This window comes from Chroicocephalus ridibundus, chromosome 5 (assembly GCF_963924245.1).
Source record: "Chroicocephalus ridibundus chromosome 5, bChrRid1.1, whole genome shotgun sequence".
In the NCBI taxonomy this organism is placed as follows: Eukaryota; Metazoa; Chordata; class Aves; order Charadriiformes; family Laridae; genus Chroicocephalus; species Chroicocephalus ridibundus.
This window is the reverse complement of record NC_086288.1, coordinates 41450106-41468006: the sequence shown is the minus strand read 5'-3', so window position 1 is coordinate 41468006 and position 17901 is coordinate 41450106. Positions and strand designations below refer to the sequence as shown.

The 17901-nt window shown below is 39.4% G+C and overlaps 1 protein-coding gene and 1 long non-coding RNA gene across 9 annotated transcripts in view; one reads left to right on the top strand and one right to left on the bottom strand.

Annotated features, from left to right (window-relative positions):
• Window positions 1-4480: 4480 nt before the first annotated feature.
• PALLD (palladin, cytoskeletal associated protein) overlaps window positions 4481-17901 on the bottom strand; it is a 200260-nt gene continuing 186839 nt past the window's right edge. For 4 of the 8 annotated variants that reach the window (XM_063335038.1, XM_063335037.1, XM_063335040.1 and 1 more), the window contains 5 exons: window positions 12568-12700; window positions 11413-11620; window positions 10523-10688; window positions 9481-9614; window positions 4481-8492 (listed from right to left, as the gene is read on the bottom strand). In XM_063335038.1, coding sequence (XP_063191108.1) covers window positions 8320-8492; window positions 9481-9614; window positions 10523-10688; window positions 11413-11620; window positions 12568-12700 — 814 coding nt within the window. In that variant the 3' untranslated portion in view covers window positions 4481-8319. Of the gene's footprint in view, window positions 8493-9316; window positions 9368-9480; window positions 9615-10522; window positions 10689-11412; window positions 11621-12567; window positions 12701-17901 lie in introns of all 8 variants that reach the window. The other 4 variants (XM_063335045.1, XM_063335044.1, XM_063335042.1 and 1 more) reach the window with 3 other exon arrangements.
• Window positions 8483-17899, top strand: LOC134515764 (uncharacterized). Its single transcript, XR_010071107.1, has 3 exons — window positions 8483-8622; window positions 12575-12722; window positions 16700-17899. It is a non-coding gene; the product is annotated as an uncharacterized LOC134515764 (long non-coding RNA).

Below are 17901 nucleotides of genomic sequence, written 5' to 3'. Positions count from 1 at the left end.
GTTTCTGTGATTCCATTCCTAATGGAAGTGAGAGCATGTGCTCTTATTCATCTGATGTTTCTTCGCCTACTGTATTGCTTAAAACCTGCCTATAATCTTTTAAGTACCATTGGAGCCTTGCTTCTCCTGCTTATCTCTTAAGAATTGTGTTTGTAACTCAGAAGTGGCTGTGGTGAACTCACTATGTTAGTCTTTTCCTACTTTTGAGGCATGTATTGCAATTCGTTATCATCAGTAGAAGTTTCTAGCAGGACGCACAAAATGTCATTGAGGTTTTTTTTTAATATTGCAGCTCTACATAGGAGCTGTTGCAAGGCGCAGACTTTCTTTTGCAGACTTTCTTTTATGGTAACAGATGCATGTAAAGTGTCCTGAGTTAGTGTGTGCTGAGTTAGTGTGTGGTATCCTATGAAGAGATTTCATTTTGGCCTCCTGAGGGCAGTCTATCCTAAGGCATATTATTGTATTGGTAGTATTTGGTTAGTATCTGTATAGTTTTAGGGGCGGGGAGTTGCCTGTGTAGACACAAAGTTAATAGCTGGCATTGCTGTTACCTGTCCAAATCCATATATCCTGAGCTGTCTGGGGACGTAAGGCGTGATTTTTAAAGATGGAAAGGATTTCAATATTGAGTTCAGTGAAATTGGATAGGAAGTGGATATCTAAACCCCAACCTTCAAAGACTCTTTATTACATTATTATCTGCAGTTAACATACATTGTAATGACTATCTATTGCTGTTAGATAAATTTTCCTCCTTTGATGTGTTTCATAGTGTGAGAGGTTGCATTGCATGAAACTGAAACATAAATTGTTGCAACTGTGTGACAGTGTTGGTTTTTGTTTGTTTGTTTTATTTTATTTTTTAAGCATACTGTAGTTCATTTAAGTAAAGCTGATGAAAACTGAACTTTCCAAAACCAGGTACACCCACTTAATTCGGCGTTTGAAAAGAAAGGGCAAATATAGTGGTGGATAGAAGTCTTTAAGGAGCGTTGGCTCTTTAAGAACTCTGCTGAAGCCCCAGATTACATTTTATTTTCACCCACAGACTATGTTCAATGTCAGTGCCAAAGGCTTCTTTTTGCTGTAGATACGTCTACTGAGTTAGTAACAAATATTAACTGTACCTTGCCAGATATCTTTAGATCACTATGACCACAACTGTTTTAGTATTTTATGCTTTTATTTTTCATATTAACAGCTCATACCTGTTAAGATCCTGGGACACGTTCATTTCATAGAACAAAATACGACATTGAAACCTACAGTCATGGTTTTTTTCACTCTTTTTGAAATACATCAGATACAATTCTACTTTTTTTTTCCTCCTTTTTTTCTTCATGTATTTCACTGTTATAGCCTCATATTCTGAAATAAAAACGAATCTTTCTGTCATAGTTGTTAAAACTAAAATTGCTTTGGCCACTTCGGTAACAAATTGCCAGTTTGGGTATGATGATGTCAAACGTGTGGAAACAACATACAAGTGAAACCCACCAAATCTTCCTTGGTATCGTTATACGCACATTAGGACAATGTCAGTGGGAGTGTGGGGACAGAGGCCGCTGAACTAAAACTGTCTGAGCAAACGGAGCTGCGTGGGTGTTACCGTTCCCCAGGCTGATGGCTGACACTGTTGAGGTGGCCTTGCACGCGTAGTGTGTTAACGGGTTTGCAATTGCTGCGTTATTTTGAGCAATTTGTTTAGGGCTAACTGCGAGTGGATTATATGGTGTTGCTGAAGCATGTTAGTGAAGCAGTTTGTTTTTGCGGATTCTAATCTGCAGATCTCCCAGCTCTGGGCTTCTCATGCTAATGCACTAAAAGTACATGTTGCACCTATATGTTGGAGCCTGTGTTGTAAACAGATCTCCACCCAGATGTTGAAGACGTGTTAAAAGCTCTAGATTCCAGTGTTTACTTCCTGCTGCTGTCAGTCTGACTTTTTATCCTATTTCTTTCAGGTAGTTGGTAGATTTTCTACTGAAAACTTCCTGCAACCCTAGGGAAAAGAAACAATATAGTCATTGCATGTGTTTTGTATAGATGCCGTTTAGTGTGTGCATATATGATTTTTGATGGGGAGAGGGCTCTGCCAGCCGTAGACTGAACTGCATCCATTCCCTGCAGGTTCTTGTAGTTCTGTTGTTGGGAGGCATATAGAACAGAGAGCAACCGTAGTTTTCTAGTTAACCATAATTTGCAGAGCACCAGAGTGAAGGTCATGCTCAGCTTTCTTCTAGGCAGTGAAGCTGTATTCAGTTGGTCAGTAAAAATTGGATTAGCGAGGTCGATTTACTACACGGTTTTGCAAAGCTGTTTACTAAGTTTTCTGTAAAATCTTTGTTTCTATTAGCATCATGATACCTTTCTTCCTAATGCCGTATTATCTGGCTTCTAGTAATGCTTATCCTGTGCCGCTCTCTGTCATTGATTAAGGCAGTATCTTTACATTTGGGGGAGAACCAAATATACTAGATGATCATTATGTGAGGTGAGTTTTGTTCATAAGAAATGGTTTATTCAGGTGTATTGAGCTGAAGCTGTCCATGAAGAGCTACTTGCATGGCCAAAGTAATAAACTTCGTTTCGCCTCTAAAAAGGACAACTCATTTGAGCTCCCCTTACTGTATTATCCTTTGTAAACAGGAACTGTATTTCTGCTGTACTAGCTGCTGATTAGTGCTCTGCTATGTCTCTGCTAATTCTTCTGACTTCCACATTGAGCTCAACCACATTTACGGGGCGTTCAGTCCTGAATTCTGACTTGACGTCTGCCAGAAGCGGCCAGGAGGAATCTGACCTCTGAAGCGAGGGCAGTGGAGGTCTCACTGATCATCAACGTTTTTCTTCCTCGCTTAAAGTGCTGTGGTTTTTTTCCTTTACCTTAGGCTTGGATGCCACTTGCCCTGGGCAAAGACAGATCACTGATGTCTTCGTCCTCGGAAATAGTGATTGGAAACACAGCGACACTCCATCTCCGCTTTTAGGATGTATAGGCTGACCTGAAATTCGTTTTTTTTAAAATTACAGTTACTGGTGGTAGCTGTGCCTTTTCTTGTAACCATTTTTAGGTGTTACAAGAAAACACTAATAATCACAAATGAAAGCTTTGCTCTGCTTTTATGAAGTTGGTTGTTCAATGGACTTGCTGCTCAGAAAAAGCTTAAAAATAATTTAAAAATTACTTCATTAAGATTTGTAACTGTGTTATGCTTTTTGTATACAGGACTTTGAGGGGAAACAACTAACAGAGCCTATTTTAGAGTTTGAAATCCATATTATGTAATTACACTTTTTTTCCCAGTGGAAAGTGGATCTGGACCTTTACATACTGAAGTTCTTGAAAGCTGCTGCTGTTCCATACCTGGAATGACATCATTCACGTACAGTTCAAGATCTTTGGAATTACTAACAGTTGTGCTGATAGAAGAATTACATTTGATTTTAGGTTTTCCTTTATTATACATTATTAAACATGACTTAGTAAGTGACGAGAGACTGTACAGCTGAAGTTAATACAGAACTTAAGAAAAGTAAAATTTTTATTGTAGATTAACAGTATATTACAAAAATGTTCAATGAATCTGATTCTGAAGTGTTGTAGGAGGAAGTGAGTTAATATGTTAATAAGAAACAATTGTACTATAGAATACTGTGGTAAAACAGGTTTTCTTTTAGACAGGCCCTTTCCTACAGATGACTCCAGCAGTTGCTCAGACAAATGCTTCAGGTGAAAGCCATCTCCAAAATCTGCTAGTTCTTAATCTGCAACAGAATAGAGTTGCTTGTTGTATGGGAAGTCTTATCTTATTAGTTATTTTCAACACCTTTTAGTACCCTCTGCTCTTTGTAGAAATACTCTGTGATGTCTGTGCCAAGAGTTGGCCAAAAAAAGCTTGCCAGCATGGTTACTTGTGTGTTTAACAGAACAGTTTCAGGCAAAAAAAAACCCAAACCCAAATCCATTCAGTGTGATGAGATTTGTAGAGCTCCTGCCGTAAATGATGTCATCATTCTGAGTAGTGGCCATGTGCTGTTATTTTTTTTCTTCTTTCTTGTTCTGCAGCTGTTTCTGGACCATTTACGCTACTACAGAACTAGAAAGTGACAGCAATTGCAAGACTGGGCCTTCCCCAGGGTTTACCTGTTGCTCTGCAGTTGGTGTATAAAGCAAAAAACTTCTCCTTCCTGGTGGTGTTGGACCGAAGTTCATTCCTCTTCCTCCTCTGTAGAGCTCCTGAAATCATTGCTGTACAGGTACTGTGGCGTGTAGCCTGGCTTTTTTGCTCTAGGCGTGAGTTGAGCGTTATGTTCCAAACACTGACGTTTTTACTAGCGATTCAGTGCAGTATGACATTATTTTATGTATTAATCACTTTTGTAAAAGGATGCAAAAAGGATACAAAGGATGCAAATGACATTATTTTATGTATTAATCACTTTTGTAAAAGGATGCAAATTGTGGCTTAATTCTGAATTACAGTTGCAAACTTTAAGACACGTTAAAGAATACTGTGTGCTGTCTGGAATAGACTGTAAAGTTCTTGGGGCAGGAGCTGGGTTTTCATCTGCCTGATGTGTCTTAAGTGCTCATGGTTCTGTTCATACAGAAAAACTACGGGGGGGGAGGGCTTTTTCTTTTAGCTAATTCAGGAGAATGAGCTAAATGTCAGCAAATTGTGCCCCTTGCATGTACAGCTGCATTGTGAGGCCATGAATCAGGTCTGTTGTCAACGTGCATAACCTGAGCAGGCATTTCCAGTGCCTGCGTTAATCCCTCTATACCACACAGCTGGGTCACGCAGCCGGAGCACGCAGCTCATCTCCTCAGCATCATGACACGATGGATAATGTGATCTCGTGAAGTATTTACTGACACAGTAAGTCCATTTGGGCTGCTGGCGGAGCTAAGGATGTAGTTGTCCATAGGTGGAGAATCAAGGCATTTATTAGCGTACAAACTAAGTGAATTAAAATGGTCTTTGAAAGTGGTGATATAGAAAGAAACTAGGATTAATAAACTAGGGTTTCAAATTGTACTGTAGCTTGGTTTTGATCTCCAACCCCCAGTTGGCTGTGAGGGAAGAAAATTTATGTTAACTAATTGTTGTTCTGGTGGTGAAGTTGCAGGAAAAAGGGGTTGTGTGGTAAGGTACACCACCAGCTGAAACAAACTTCATGCATGTGGAATTTTGCACCTCATTGTTGGTGCTCTTGACAGAGGGTTCTGTCATCGTCCTGAATGTAGTTGCATTGAGTCTTTGATTGCTTTGAATGCTCTAGGACTGAGCAGCTTCCTAAATAATTTGGAGTCTTCCCAGAGCTAAACCTGAAGTCTCGCAAAAAAATAGGACTTCTTTTTTTAGTCCTATGAAATGATAAAAGTACACTGTCAAGTCGTACTATCTATCTTTGGAGTTTGCGGAGGGAGATTAAACTTCTGAAAGTTACTTTGATGCTTCCAAGAATTTCAGATTTTTGGCTTGAAAAGTATGTCGTTTTCCTGTGCCACACTTCTATCTCTGAATTTGTAAACCCAAACAGTCCCAGTAACTAAGTAACAGCACAGCTGAGTGTTTTCATAAAAACAACTTTGCTGCTTAGAGATGTGATTTACTACTTAAGTGTGTGTCTCTACATATATACAGAGGCAAAAAGCACTGATGACCTCATCTTCAGCCAGCTCACAAGAGCAGTCTCAGTTTTTTAGCCTCTAAGCCAAAGACAAATGTACTGTAAGCAGACAGAACTCCATTGACTGCAGTTGCAGTATCACCGTTAATGTCACTGCTCACTTAATTGCTGAGATAATTCTGTTTCTAGTGATCAATGCTTGAAATGTAAACCTAGAAGAAAAAAAATTATTATCTTGCATCTTTCCCAGTATCTTTGCACAGAAAGGAAAGAAGGAGAAGCTAGTTAATATTCAGGATTTTACAAGTAAATGTTAACATTTTATTTTTTAATGTTGGTATTGCCTTCTTAGAAGACTGTTCTTACACCAGTTTACCAGCACTTGGGCCATGCCCTTAGGATCAGTTGTAAGTGATGTCGTATTGCAGCTACTAGACACATAAAATAGACCTGCTTATTTTGTTACCTATTAAAAAAAAGCATCTTCAGGTACTTTTATTTGGCAAAAGCTTATTTGAATTTATGGGTCGTGTTCCTCCGTTTTTTTTAAACAAGATTCTTGATCACAAGCATAATATTTTGATAAATTCTGGTCATTTTTAGATGCTGCATATAGCCCTCATTTCATCTGTATTCATAGTATTTAAAATTTCTAAATCTTACACTTGGGTGCTTGTACTGAAAGAGTTAATAGTCTTTACCAGAAGGAAAACTTTCTATTTGTGTAATATTTATTGATGTTAAACCCACATTATATCAGCACAACAATCCAAAGTAATGATAATACATTTTTTTTTATAAATACAAATAAAAGGTGGCAAAATAATGCTAGTGAAGCTAAACAAAAAAGTAAAGTAGCATGTCACAGTCAAGAAAAATTTGGCAAATGATATGACATACTTTTTCTAGAATAGAATCAGGTTATTCCCACATGACAGACTATGACGTTAATCTAGATTAACGATCCCCGTAACTGGTCATATCCTGCACCAGAACAGTACTACCTTATGTGCTAAAGTTTATTAGTCACTAAAAAACAAAACAAACTTTGTGTACTAACAAAGCAATACACGTATAGCAGTAATGCAATATATGGTGTACACAATTACAAAATTAAAAAAAACCCCTAAGTACAGGACTTCTGAATAACTGAACTGAGATAAAAGATTTCAACACTTTTATTATAAATAATGAAAGATACCATATATGTGCTTCATATAAGGAATACAGTGTTTTCCTTTCATAGCGAAGTATGCTCGTACCATCAAATGCTCATTTTCCTTGTCAGGCCTAGTAATTCTTCCATCCCTCCCTCCCCTTCATCTGAAATCCATGTGGTTCTAATTTAAAACTACCTAGGCAGGGCTGGCTTAGGGGGGGCTCCAGTTTGATGGGGATTTGCCTTGCATTCTGAAACTAGCCTTCAGGCTTTTCATCTGCGGCGCACAGACTCTACCCATTAACAGAGCTGTCATTTGTCTGCAATCGGGAGCAGAAAAAAATAAAATCTACCAGAGACATGTGTTAAGTTAAGAAGAAAAAAAAAAAAAAGCGCAAATTTGATGTTGGTTTTGTCCATCTTCATTTTCTACTTCCTCAGATCTGCAAGCTTATCACCTGTGGTGTATACTTGTCATTTAAGTTCATATTGCAGTCTCAACCCATTTTTCACTTACAATACATTTCCAAAATCCTCATACACATTACACAAGCTTTAAACAGTCGAACGTGCCATACGTACACTCCCTAGTTTTCGTCTCACCGTAGAATTTCAGATTCTCGAATGGGAACATGACGAGGTTACAGACTGTCTTTAGGAATTCCATAGAGAGGTTCAATCTCTTGCCACGTCCCCTCCCACCATTTTTCCCCTGTCTAGTTACCAATATTTATGGTCTGGAGTAGACTGCTGTTACAGGTCAGCTCTTGCTTCATTATCTTGAAGAGGTTAAATTGCTTACGCTTAAACTGTCTTTGCGGTATGTTTGTAAGTAAGCCTCCTCCTAGATGGCAAAAAAAGAAAAATACAAAGGAATTTAAAATTAGGGTGTTGATGTTGCTTTATAGAATTGTCCATACCAACAGCATTTAAGGCAAGATATTTTTTTCATTGTAGAACAGAAAGCAGTTTGCAGAGATACAGCATTGGCTTACGTTTCTCTTCCTTGTCCTTTCCTGTTTTATTCTTACAATATTGCACTTGTTCATTGTCGCTATCAGAATGCGTTGCCATTTTAGAACTATAGATAACCATACATTCTAATTTTCTCTGTGATCTAATGGTCTCAAATAAAACATCTTGCACCATTACGATTGTGTAGTATCTACTTATTGCTTATGAAGGCACGTAGTGATAAACAGTGTTCTCCTCTGAAAAATCTGTCTCTCTGATGTATTTTGGCCTTTATGAAAAGGGTTATTCGTAAGAGCTGAAGCAACTTAGGTATAAGGAACTGGTGAATGTGATTTGTTGTGCAATGTGTACATCTCTATTAATAATCTATCTATTCTTCTAATTTGGTATAATGAATAAGGAATATATGGTTATTGTGTTTGTTGTTTATCTTTTGTACTTGAAGGTGTTTGCCTTTGCATAAAGTGACATAGGAGTATCATTGGTCAAGGCAATGGCTTCAGTGTTTCTGCTTCGAAAGAAAATGATGGAAGTGGCAGTTGGATCTACAGATCATCGCTCTCTACCAAGCCGGATTGCATCGTCAGGTGGACTGGATTTGCTTCAGGCTGGAAAGCTGCTTTGATGTCTAGTCCTTGGTCACAAAGTGCAGCGTATCGGCTGGCTGAGGGCCGCACCTTCTTTGGCTTGGTTGTCTGAGGTGGTTGTTGCCACTGAGCTATAGATTAAAAGGGAAAGAAAAAAATGTTAGCCATCTTCAGCTGTGCAGCAAAGCGTGACAGATGCACAATCAGCCCTTTGTAAAGGAGATACTGATTTCTGAGCAGCAGAAAACCATTATGCTAAAGGTAAGTTTGTTTCATTCCATGGTGGTTGCTTTTTTCCTCAGAATCTAGTTTCACCTTCAGATGTGGGAAGTAAAAACAATCGTGTCTGTGTTTGTTACTTTGCCTTTTTGGCATTGCTTTCTACCTTTCCGTGTGTCACGGAGAAGGGTTACAGCAAGGGGGTTGTTTCCGTGCACTAATATTACAGTGACAGGCCAGTTTGAGGGTTATTTGTTGTGTGTGAAAGGAAATTGTCTGGTTCCATTGCCACCCCTCGTATGCTGAGCCAAGTCTCTAATTCACGAGTGCCACAACCACCGCCGCCCCAGAAGCCATCATTTATCATTTCAGTCTCTCCCCCTCCCCCCTCCCTGCCCCCTTTCATTCTTGTTATGAGAAGACTGGTAAGAGATTTTGGTTTAAGAAAACATTCACTATGTAAGGGGCTGCTTTGGAACAAACTGAATAATTAAGCAGAAAGCCATAAAACATCTACTACACTCCTGGTAGCAGCCACAGGTGTATTACAGAGTATTGTACAAAAGAATACAAAAGGTTAGGGAAGTGCTAGCAGAGCAAGAGTAATAATGATCCACAAAAATAATGTAGTCATGCTGTTATCTGTTGTTAATTAGCTGTATTTAATATACTAAGCAAAGACAGAAAGCATGCATGCTTGTTTTGCTTTAGGTATCTGAAAGATGGTGAAATGTACTTTGACAGAGCATTTGTTGTCTTGATGTGGATCGTTATTATTGAGGAGAAACTATAAACGAAAGAGAGAGAGACCAATGTAAACCATTCTGTGAATGAACTGAAACTTAGAGAACTGTTGCTTTTGGAGGGATTAATGTCATCATGAAAACTGAAGTCACTTACTATAAACATCCAACCTGGCAGTGCAAGACACAATCCCAGCCTCATTCTTAGCTGACACGGTGTACCAGCCCGCATCCTCCTTTGTAGCTCCCTGAATAAGCAGGCAAATGTAGCCGTAGTTATCCTGGTGCATGCTGAACAAAAGAAAAATAGAAAATTACTATTTCAATTGCAAAACAGTGTAGACTATTTTAAAATGTCATTATAAACAGACCCAATCCTTTGTTGTTACAAATTATAATCCACTTCTAATTAATATGGAACTTCCCCTGAAATTAGCAAGTGGAAAATAAAACTTTAAGTATGTTTGACAATTTGGCAGTTTAATACCCCCTGTTGAAAACTAAGAAGCAAAAATGCATAAAGTAACTTCTCTTTCACAATTACAGATTAAGGCATCTGTAAATCTGATTTAAGTAGTAGGGACGCCAGAATTTACCCAGACTTTGGGGAAAGGATAACAAAACTTGAGGAACAAGGTACTGAAATCCTCTCAGTCATGTAGAAGGACAGCAATAATTTATTACAGTGTCATATCAGTAACGAGTTCCTTTTCTCACAAGATATCATGAGTTTGCTCTTAAGCGTTCCTACAAAATGTTATCAAATATTGAAGACAAGTTTATAGATCTTAGAATATCAAAAACCCCTGAATCTTAGTTGCTTAACTAATGCAGCAGAGTTAGGGATCCAGGTTTCTGCTGAGAAGCAGACAGCTTTCCTTAGGAGCCTCATTTTTCACCAGTAAATTTCTGTAAGTCTTAGTTCGAGAAGAGAAAAACTACTTCTCCACGAGCTTAAAGTGCAAAGATAGTTGTTTAAGTCCAAGGACGGAAAACAGATCTAACATTTTAATTCTGGTGGAGCCACCAGGCTGGCTGCAAGTTCGAGTAAATGTCATAAATTATTACAGTAACTCGTTAATATTTATGAGCTGCTGTTCACAGAAAGCATTCTTAAGTCCTTCTAGGTTTTCAGTTGTGTTACAGGATAAATCGTGATTGAAGTTATACATGGGGAGATTATTCCAAGTCAGTCTAACCTCACTCGGTCGGTGTTGTATGTGAGTGACTCGTTCTCTTTCTTCCAAAATATCTGAGGAGATGGCTCCCCCGAGATTCGACACTCCAGTCGCACTGGGAATCCCTCAGTCACACCTGTGTTTTGTAGCTTCTCTATAAACACAGGTGCTTTGTGTACTTCCTTAGCTGTGAAAATAAAGATTGCAGTCATGTTGACACTAGTCTGTGAAAATGTAGCCTTTCTTTCAGCAACATGCCGAAAACCAATAATGAAAAAATATAAGTGGCAGGAAACTGAAGTGTTGTCTTCATTAATCACAAAGTCCAATCCTGGTTCAGCTGAAGAAACCAGTCACATCAGTATTCTAACAGGGAAGAAGTGAGCGCTAATAGAGCCGAGTGGTTTCCCCCACCTCCCCAAAAGAATTGAAATGTTGAGCACGAAGACTCGATAAACTGGCTGCACAATGCTTGTTAAACAGTGCTGCTTCATACGCCATAAAAGGATGGGCTTTTAATTATAGAAGGAACTGCTCTACAGAAGGTTGGAATGGCATTAATCTAATACGCTGGGAAACAGACCAGTCACGTCATACTAGCTGCCCGTTGCTGCATCTGGGTCTGCACAAATTGCCATTAAAAGCCCCAGTCAAGAAAATATAGTCAGGTTTGTGGCCTCAACTGTGGCAAAAGCCCTCTTTTCTGAACTATGTGCACAGAGGTTACTTTCCAGTCAACCTGTGCCACAACATGACATAAATGTACCATCTATAACTATACGGTAGTTCTGTTACTGCTGGGTTTCCTTTTCTTACCCCCCGCCCCTCAGCCATCTCACTTGGTGGCACTTACTCATGTTATCCGTACAGTGCTCAGTGTGGAAGCTTAGCGTGGAGATGCGAGATGTTACCTGCAACGATGAGCTCCAGGCTGAATGTGTTTTCCCCAGCTCGATTGCTGGCAACACACGTGTAGATTCCGGCATCTCTGGCTGTGACTGGTTCTATGATCAAGGAGTGCACGCCATTCTCACGCACCAACATTTTGTGAGAACTATCGGGGCGAATTGGTCTTCCATTAAGTTGCCAGCTTAAGTCTGGAGTCGGTAATCCACTAACCTTAAGTGTAAACACAACAATGGGAAATTGTCTTAGCCATACAAAACACTGGAGGAGTCCTGACTTGTTACTTCAGAGAAGTTTGGTTTTGTTTGCTGCTGCAGGTGTACTACAAGATTTAAAGATGTAATTCTGTCCTCAATTACACATTGACTCAGTTGTATTAATTTACTTACTTTCTGGCCAACTCCCTGAATTCCGTGATGTCTTATAGGCGTGACTGAAAAAAGATCAGTGTTCAGATACGCTAGAAGCTAAATAATAATACATTGCAAAACAAAAGGCAGGGTGACACCTTTTGTCTTTTTTTTTTTTATTGTTTGCTCTTCACATGGAATGAGAAGATACTCCTTTCTAGATTAACTTCTACTGGAAAACCTGCAGACAAAATGATGTTAGCTGACTAATTATTGAACACTAAGTTCCATTCCACTTAGGTGTAACCTAGCGACAGCACCGCCTGCACTGGGTAATGCTTGGTCTGTGTGAACAAGTCTTGTGCTTTTGAAAGCCGTGCCTTTTGCTCTGGGTACTGCTTGAAAACAAATAGCTTCTCCCAAATATATCAGCATAAAGTAAACGGAAGTCATCCAAGCCTTAATTAATTCTGTTAGGCAAAGTCATAAATCAAGACTGTATTGTTTGAAACTTTAATGGGGGATCGAAACTCAAGTAGGAAAAGGACTTAAACTGGAGAACACACTGTCTTTGTGGTGTGTGCTGCTCCCCTCCACACCCCAGCATAGCTGAATTCTGAAACTCACCTTATTGTGAGCTGCAAGATTTGCCTGAAGCACTTTCATTGGAGGGGAGGCAAACTTTTATTGGCCATAAGCAGTGAGATTAATTAACTTATTAACAGTCACTGAAGCTGCCGATAGGTAAAAATAGCTTTAAAAATAAACTAACTTGTTTTTTGAGTTAGCTGATGTTTGCGTGATACTTGCCTTGCAGTCCATTCTGCAGAGTTTTCCTTCTTGAACGGTCAGGTCTCCAGGAGCCTGCAGAAAATGAGGCCGGAAGAATCTTTCCTGAATTGGTTCATTTTCATCACCACTGTCCCTTGATCGAGATCGTGGTCTTAAAATAACATGAAATAAAGGTAAATTATTTTTTTTTCCCCTCTGCTAAATCAGAAGAACCAAAATCACTTATAAGACTGCTTTGAAGTTTAAGTCACTTCTTTGACCTTTACCATAATCGCTCCGTATTTACACACATACACGGGTAGCGTTTGGCTCAGACCGAGTCAGTTATGACACTGTAGTTAGTAATTACTTTCATCTAATTCACATGTTGCGGCAAAATATGATCTAGAAAACAATCTTGCTACAGAATAATTGCTTGTAATAATAATTTCTTTATACATGGTAGTATTTTTGTTTAGAGTTAGTCTTTAAATCGCTGAAATAGAAATAAAGGTCGTAGGCCCTAGCACATAGCTTCAGTTCCCCATTTCTAGTGTCCCGTGTGTTTAATCCCTTCACTGTTGCTGATGACACCAGAAGGTGCATATACTGTTCGTTAACTACGTTTACTTTTCAGAAAATAACAGCAGCTAAAAGCTAACTCATCTCAGCTGAGAAGAGACTTTTCCCATCAGGCTTATTTTTCATCTTCTCTTGTTCTGCACTGCTGAAGACCACGCAGAAGGTGCTGTGGATATTCTTCCACATTTAACAGAGTTTTTGTCTGAGAGATTCCTGAACATTTTCAAGGCACCGAATTGTGGTGTCAAAACAATGAGAATTTCATTCGCGAGCAATAGGAAGAAAAACTTTGGTCGTTAAATTGTTCTTCATAAAGGTATTATAAAAAGTTTACTAAGAAATAAAAAGAAGGAAAAATAACTCCTGTCCCCAGAAACAGTATGAATCACCTTGAGCTTACACAATATCATTTAATCCCTTTTCAGCACTGGCTGTTCTTGCCTGTTAATTTAATCTATTGAATCTTATTTCTAAGCGGTTTCTTGTTTAACTGGATTTTTTTTCTAATTGAAATTTGCATTATTCCGTTTGTGTGATTTAGTGATCAAGGACACATTAATCGAATCGAAACATTAATGGAAACAAAATTTTAGATCAGTTTTTGTCCTTGCCTGCTAAGTTCCAGTGGATTCCGTTGCGGAGGCAGCTGCTGCCTGCAGTGACGTGCTGTTGCAGTGAAGGGGAGCTATTCAAATAGCCTCCAAGGTAACTTTATCAGTGACACCATACAGTGAAATTTTCTTTTCTGAATTCCATTTTCTGTTAACTTTTGTTTCTGTTTTAGCCAGTGTCTGCAGTATCCACGCTGCAGTATGTGCGGCTATGCTGCATTTTCTACTGCCCAGGGGCATTTCTTTAGGTTAAAATAATTAATAACCAAAAAAAAAAAGCTTAACCCCCCCAGCAATTAGATTTGGAAAACAAGATGCTGTACTACCGTATGGAAGAGAAGCACTCTAGCTGCACACTGTGCTCCATTGAGGTTAAGTTTAATTAGGTTTGCTTGAATTTGGTTTACTTTGTACTTCTGTGTTGTTGCCCGTCTCTCTATTATTGCTCTGTTTGCATTGACCAGTCATCACTTTTGCTACAGTATTATCTGCCATAAATAGATAAATTTTGACTTTTTAATGATCACAGGCTTCCCACAGCTATAACTAAAGGCAAATGGGGGGCAGGGGGGAAATCTAGCCCATGCTGCTTATTAAGGTAGGAATGGAGACTGAAATGGGGAACACAGACGGACATCTTTGCACATGCGAAATGCTTATGTACCTCTTCAGGGGCCCAAGGCCGGGTCTTAAGCACTTAGTGTTTTTGCCACTTGAACATTCCTAAAGCTACTTCAGTAGCTCGCAGTGGCATTACAGCCCACAAGCAATGCTGTGCTCTAGCGGGCGCGTTCCTAACCAGTTTTGCAGACATCTGTGCCTCATATGCATGTAGCTGGGACAGAAGATGCGTAGTAATCAAGAACAACTCTACTCGTATCTTTTGGTAATTAGTTCTGCAATCCCAACTAGAAACGATGGTATCTAGTTCAGCGAGTGCTACACAGTGTAAGCAACCCATGCAAAATCTGCCTTTGTAGTAGTTACACCCTGTTTCCTGTTTAGATACTGCTGATAAGATGCCCATAAAGCACAAGTAACTAGTGCCTCTTCATGTCTTGCAAGGCCGTACCGCGGAAGTGTGAAAGGCCTTCTGAAAGCCACCGTCTCACTGATGCAGCTGCATAAAAAAGCAGCACTGGCCAAAACTGGGGGAGAAAAATTTACACCAAATGAAATGGAAAACAAAAAGGTTAGGAGTCTGTGACCTTTTTTTTTTTTTCTGCTAGTACATTCTTGAATCATGAAAACTAAATTTTCAAATTACACATTTGAAAGGAAACCTAAATCGGCATGGTCTTTTGTTGAGAGTCAGAAATGAATAATGCATTTCTTTTTACCTCTTTGTAAATTTACCTCTAAAATTGCAGACTACTTTTAAGCCTTTACCTTGAGAGGTGAAACTAGGCTTATTTTGTGGTTTTAAAGAAATAATGAAATGAGTAGAGCCAAGTACTTCAGATGTCTAGGAACGGCAAATTGCAATAGACTGGCATGACCTCGGATTAGTTGTGGGTTCTGCAGAGTTGTGATGTGGGCATCAAATTGCAAAGATTAGTTTCAGCAACACTGACATCATGAGCTAAATGTGTCCACGGGAGACTCCATGGGCTGGTGTGGCGCAACCCACTAGGGATTTCAGCGAGCAAGAAGCTGGGGAAGACTTTATGACTGACCATATGATAATCATCACTAATTTGGGCTAAAGGAGATTAAGTTCCAATTAATCCTCTAATTGAGAGCAGGGGAAATAGGAATATTTCTTTTTTTAAACCTTCCTTAAATCTCATGCATTTTAAGATTATTTATTTGGGGCTCTGGCTGGAGCGCACACAAGACAGCTTAGATGCTACAGTGTTGAGCACCATGTCATCCAGGGGACTGAGCCCAAGCTGTCTATACATCAGACAATTCAAAAGTTGTCCTCCCTCCAAAGTAATGCTAAGAAGGCAATGTTTACAAGCTAAGCAAATATCAGAAAAATACATTAAAAATGAAATAACAACTACAAAGAGTGTTTTAAAATGGCCGTGATGTAGTGAAGATGACAAAAAACAGAGTTCTGCCAGAAGACATTCTGTAAGAGATTAAAAATACTTCAGGAAAAGCCTGTCAACAGTGTAACAAGTCATAAAGTTCCTTAAGCTAATAATTACACTTGTAAAAAAAAAAAAACAAAAAAAGGTTTTGTTGCACTCAAGCAAAAAAGCTTATAGAAATAATACTGTGATGCCACAGGAGTATTACTTGTCAAAACCAAATGCAATACATGTGACAAGTCTCTTAGTAGATGGGGCACATATAATATTGTGGTATGTTACATTGGAAAAGCCGACGGTGGGAGTCTGTCGTAGGAGGGTTTTATGTGGCGGCATTCCACCAGTCTCTGGGAGAATGGGACAATGGGAGTGGTGGGAAATGTCACTGAACAGAAACAGTACCGTGCTGAATCCTCAGCAGAAACAGCCCTTCCGTTAGTAAAGGTATCAGGATGAGCCCTTCACGTACGGTAATTTTAGAAGAAATAAGAATCCCCAGTAATTGCCCTGGTTTTAATTAAACTGCTATATGAAAATATCTTATTTATAATTCATTACTCTACTGGCCACCAACCAAAACACAGTGGCTGCTTGAGCGGTTGTCTCAATTGGAAAATAAAATAGCAGCCGTAAACAGCCTCGGCCTTCGATTGTATTTGGAGCGATTGAAAGATGAGACTCCCCCATTTGTACCCAAGGGTTCTGCCCGTCGCAGAGACACACACACACATTTTATCCTTCAGCAAGATGCCGAAGTGTCAGCTGCTCGCTGCTCTCTTACCCATACCTACCTTCCTTTCTCCCGCCCCCGTTTTTAAAGATGTTCCCCCCTTTCTCACCCTGCGTGCACTGACTGATTCAGCTGAAACCTGACTCTTGATGGCAGTTTCTCCCTTCAGGGATTAACAGAGATCTTTCATTTTTACCCATTATCTGCAGGTGCCAAGCGCCTCATTTACCACACGCCAGATGGACCCAGCTTTTGTGGGCTGTTCCCAGAGCGCAGCGATAGCAGGGTATTCCCCCTCCATGAGCAGCCTGAGCTTTGGACTTAACAGGCCTAAACATGAAGCCTTAGGGGGGATTTGGGGGGGGGATGCCTCAGTGAGAGCTGGTGGGAATGGTGGGAAATGCGCTCAGGACTGTGGGAAGCCCAATTTGTTCCATGCAGGAATAAGGCTGATAAGATCTTTTAAACAACCAACCTCGCTTCCTAATGCCTCCTCGTTATCAGAGCGGGTAAGGGAGTCTGTTTTGCGGGCAGCAATTTTACATTACATCCTACTACCGCTACTAATGTTAGAGGAATCATTTCTTTATTGCACATTGACTGTATTTAGTTACACCTATTCGACATATTGGGCAATACTGGGATTCTGTGGCCATTGTGACCATTAGGCAAAACACATGCCCCATCACAGCAGAATCCGGAACCGGAGCCCTCATTCCCTTGAAAGCGATTCTGTCTGGGTAAGCAAAATGAATTTTTTTGTATCATCGAAAGCTGTCTAAGCTATGCTAAATAGCCTCATAAATGCTTTAAGTAATGAAAACGAAGTAATTGAAGGGAAAATGCCCTTATATGGTCCAAAACCATAAACCAAAGCTTCATATGTGAATAATAGTAAACTCACCAAAGATAAGTTTAATACTTTATTTCTGACTCATAATTCCTTCTAAGAGCCTGAACTGAAATCACTGAAATACTGAACTATTTCTAATGTAAATCTAATAAACTTATTTGGCATGCAGCTATTTCTGCTGTTTCTTTAAATGAATACCTATTAAAAGCTGCAGGAAGTCGAGGTTCCTGGTAGATTTCTAGTCAGGTGAGATGTTTTAAAAAAACATCTAAGTGACAAGGTCCTTCCTTTGAGACAAGGAGTAATTAGTGAACATCGCCAAGAAAGGAGAAGGAGACAGGCAAAATTAAACATACTTAAAAATCGTGTCATTTCAGAGGTTGCTTATACTTCGGAGCGCGCAAGCTGTGCAGAAATTTTTAGACAGCAGAGGTCACATTTCTTCCCAAATGCCAGACCTTTAGCTTACACTCTTCACATTCTTTATCTTATCATCATAATTTTGCAAAACACTTACTATTAAAAGGAAAAAAAAAAAAAAAAGAAAAAGCAAAGCAT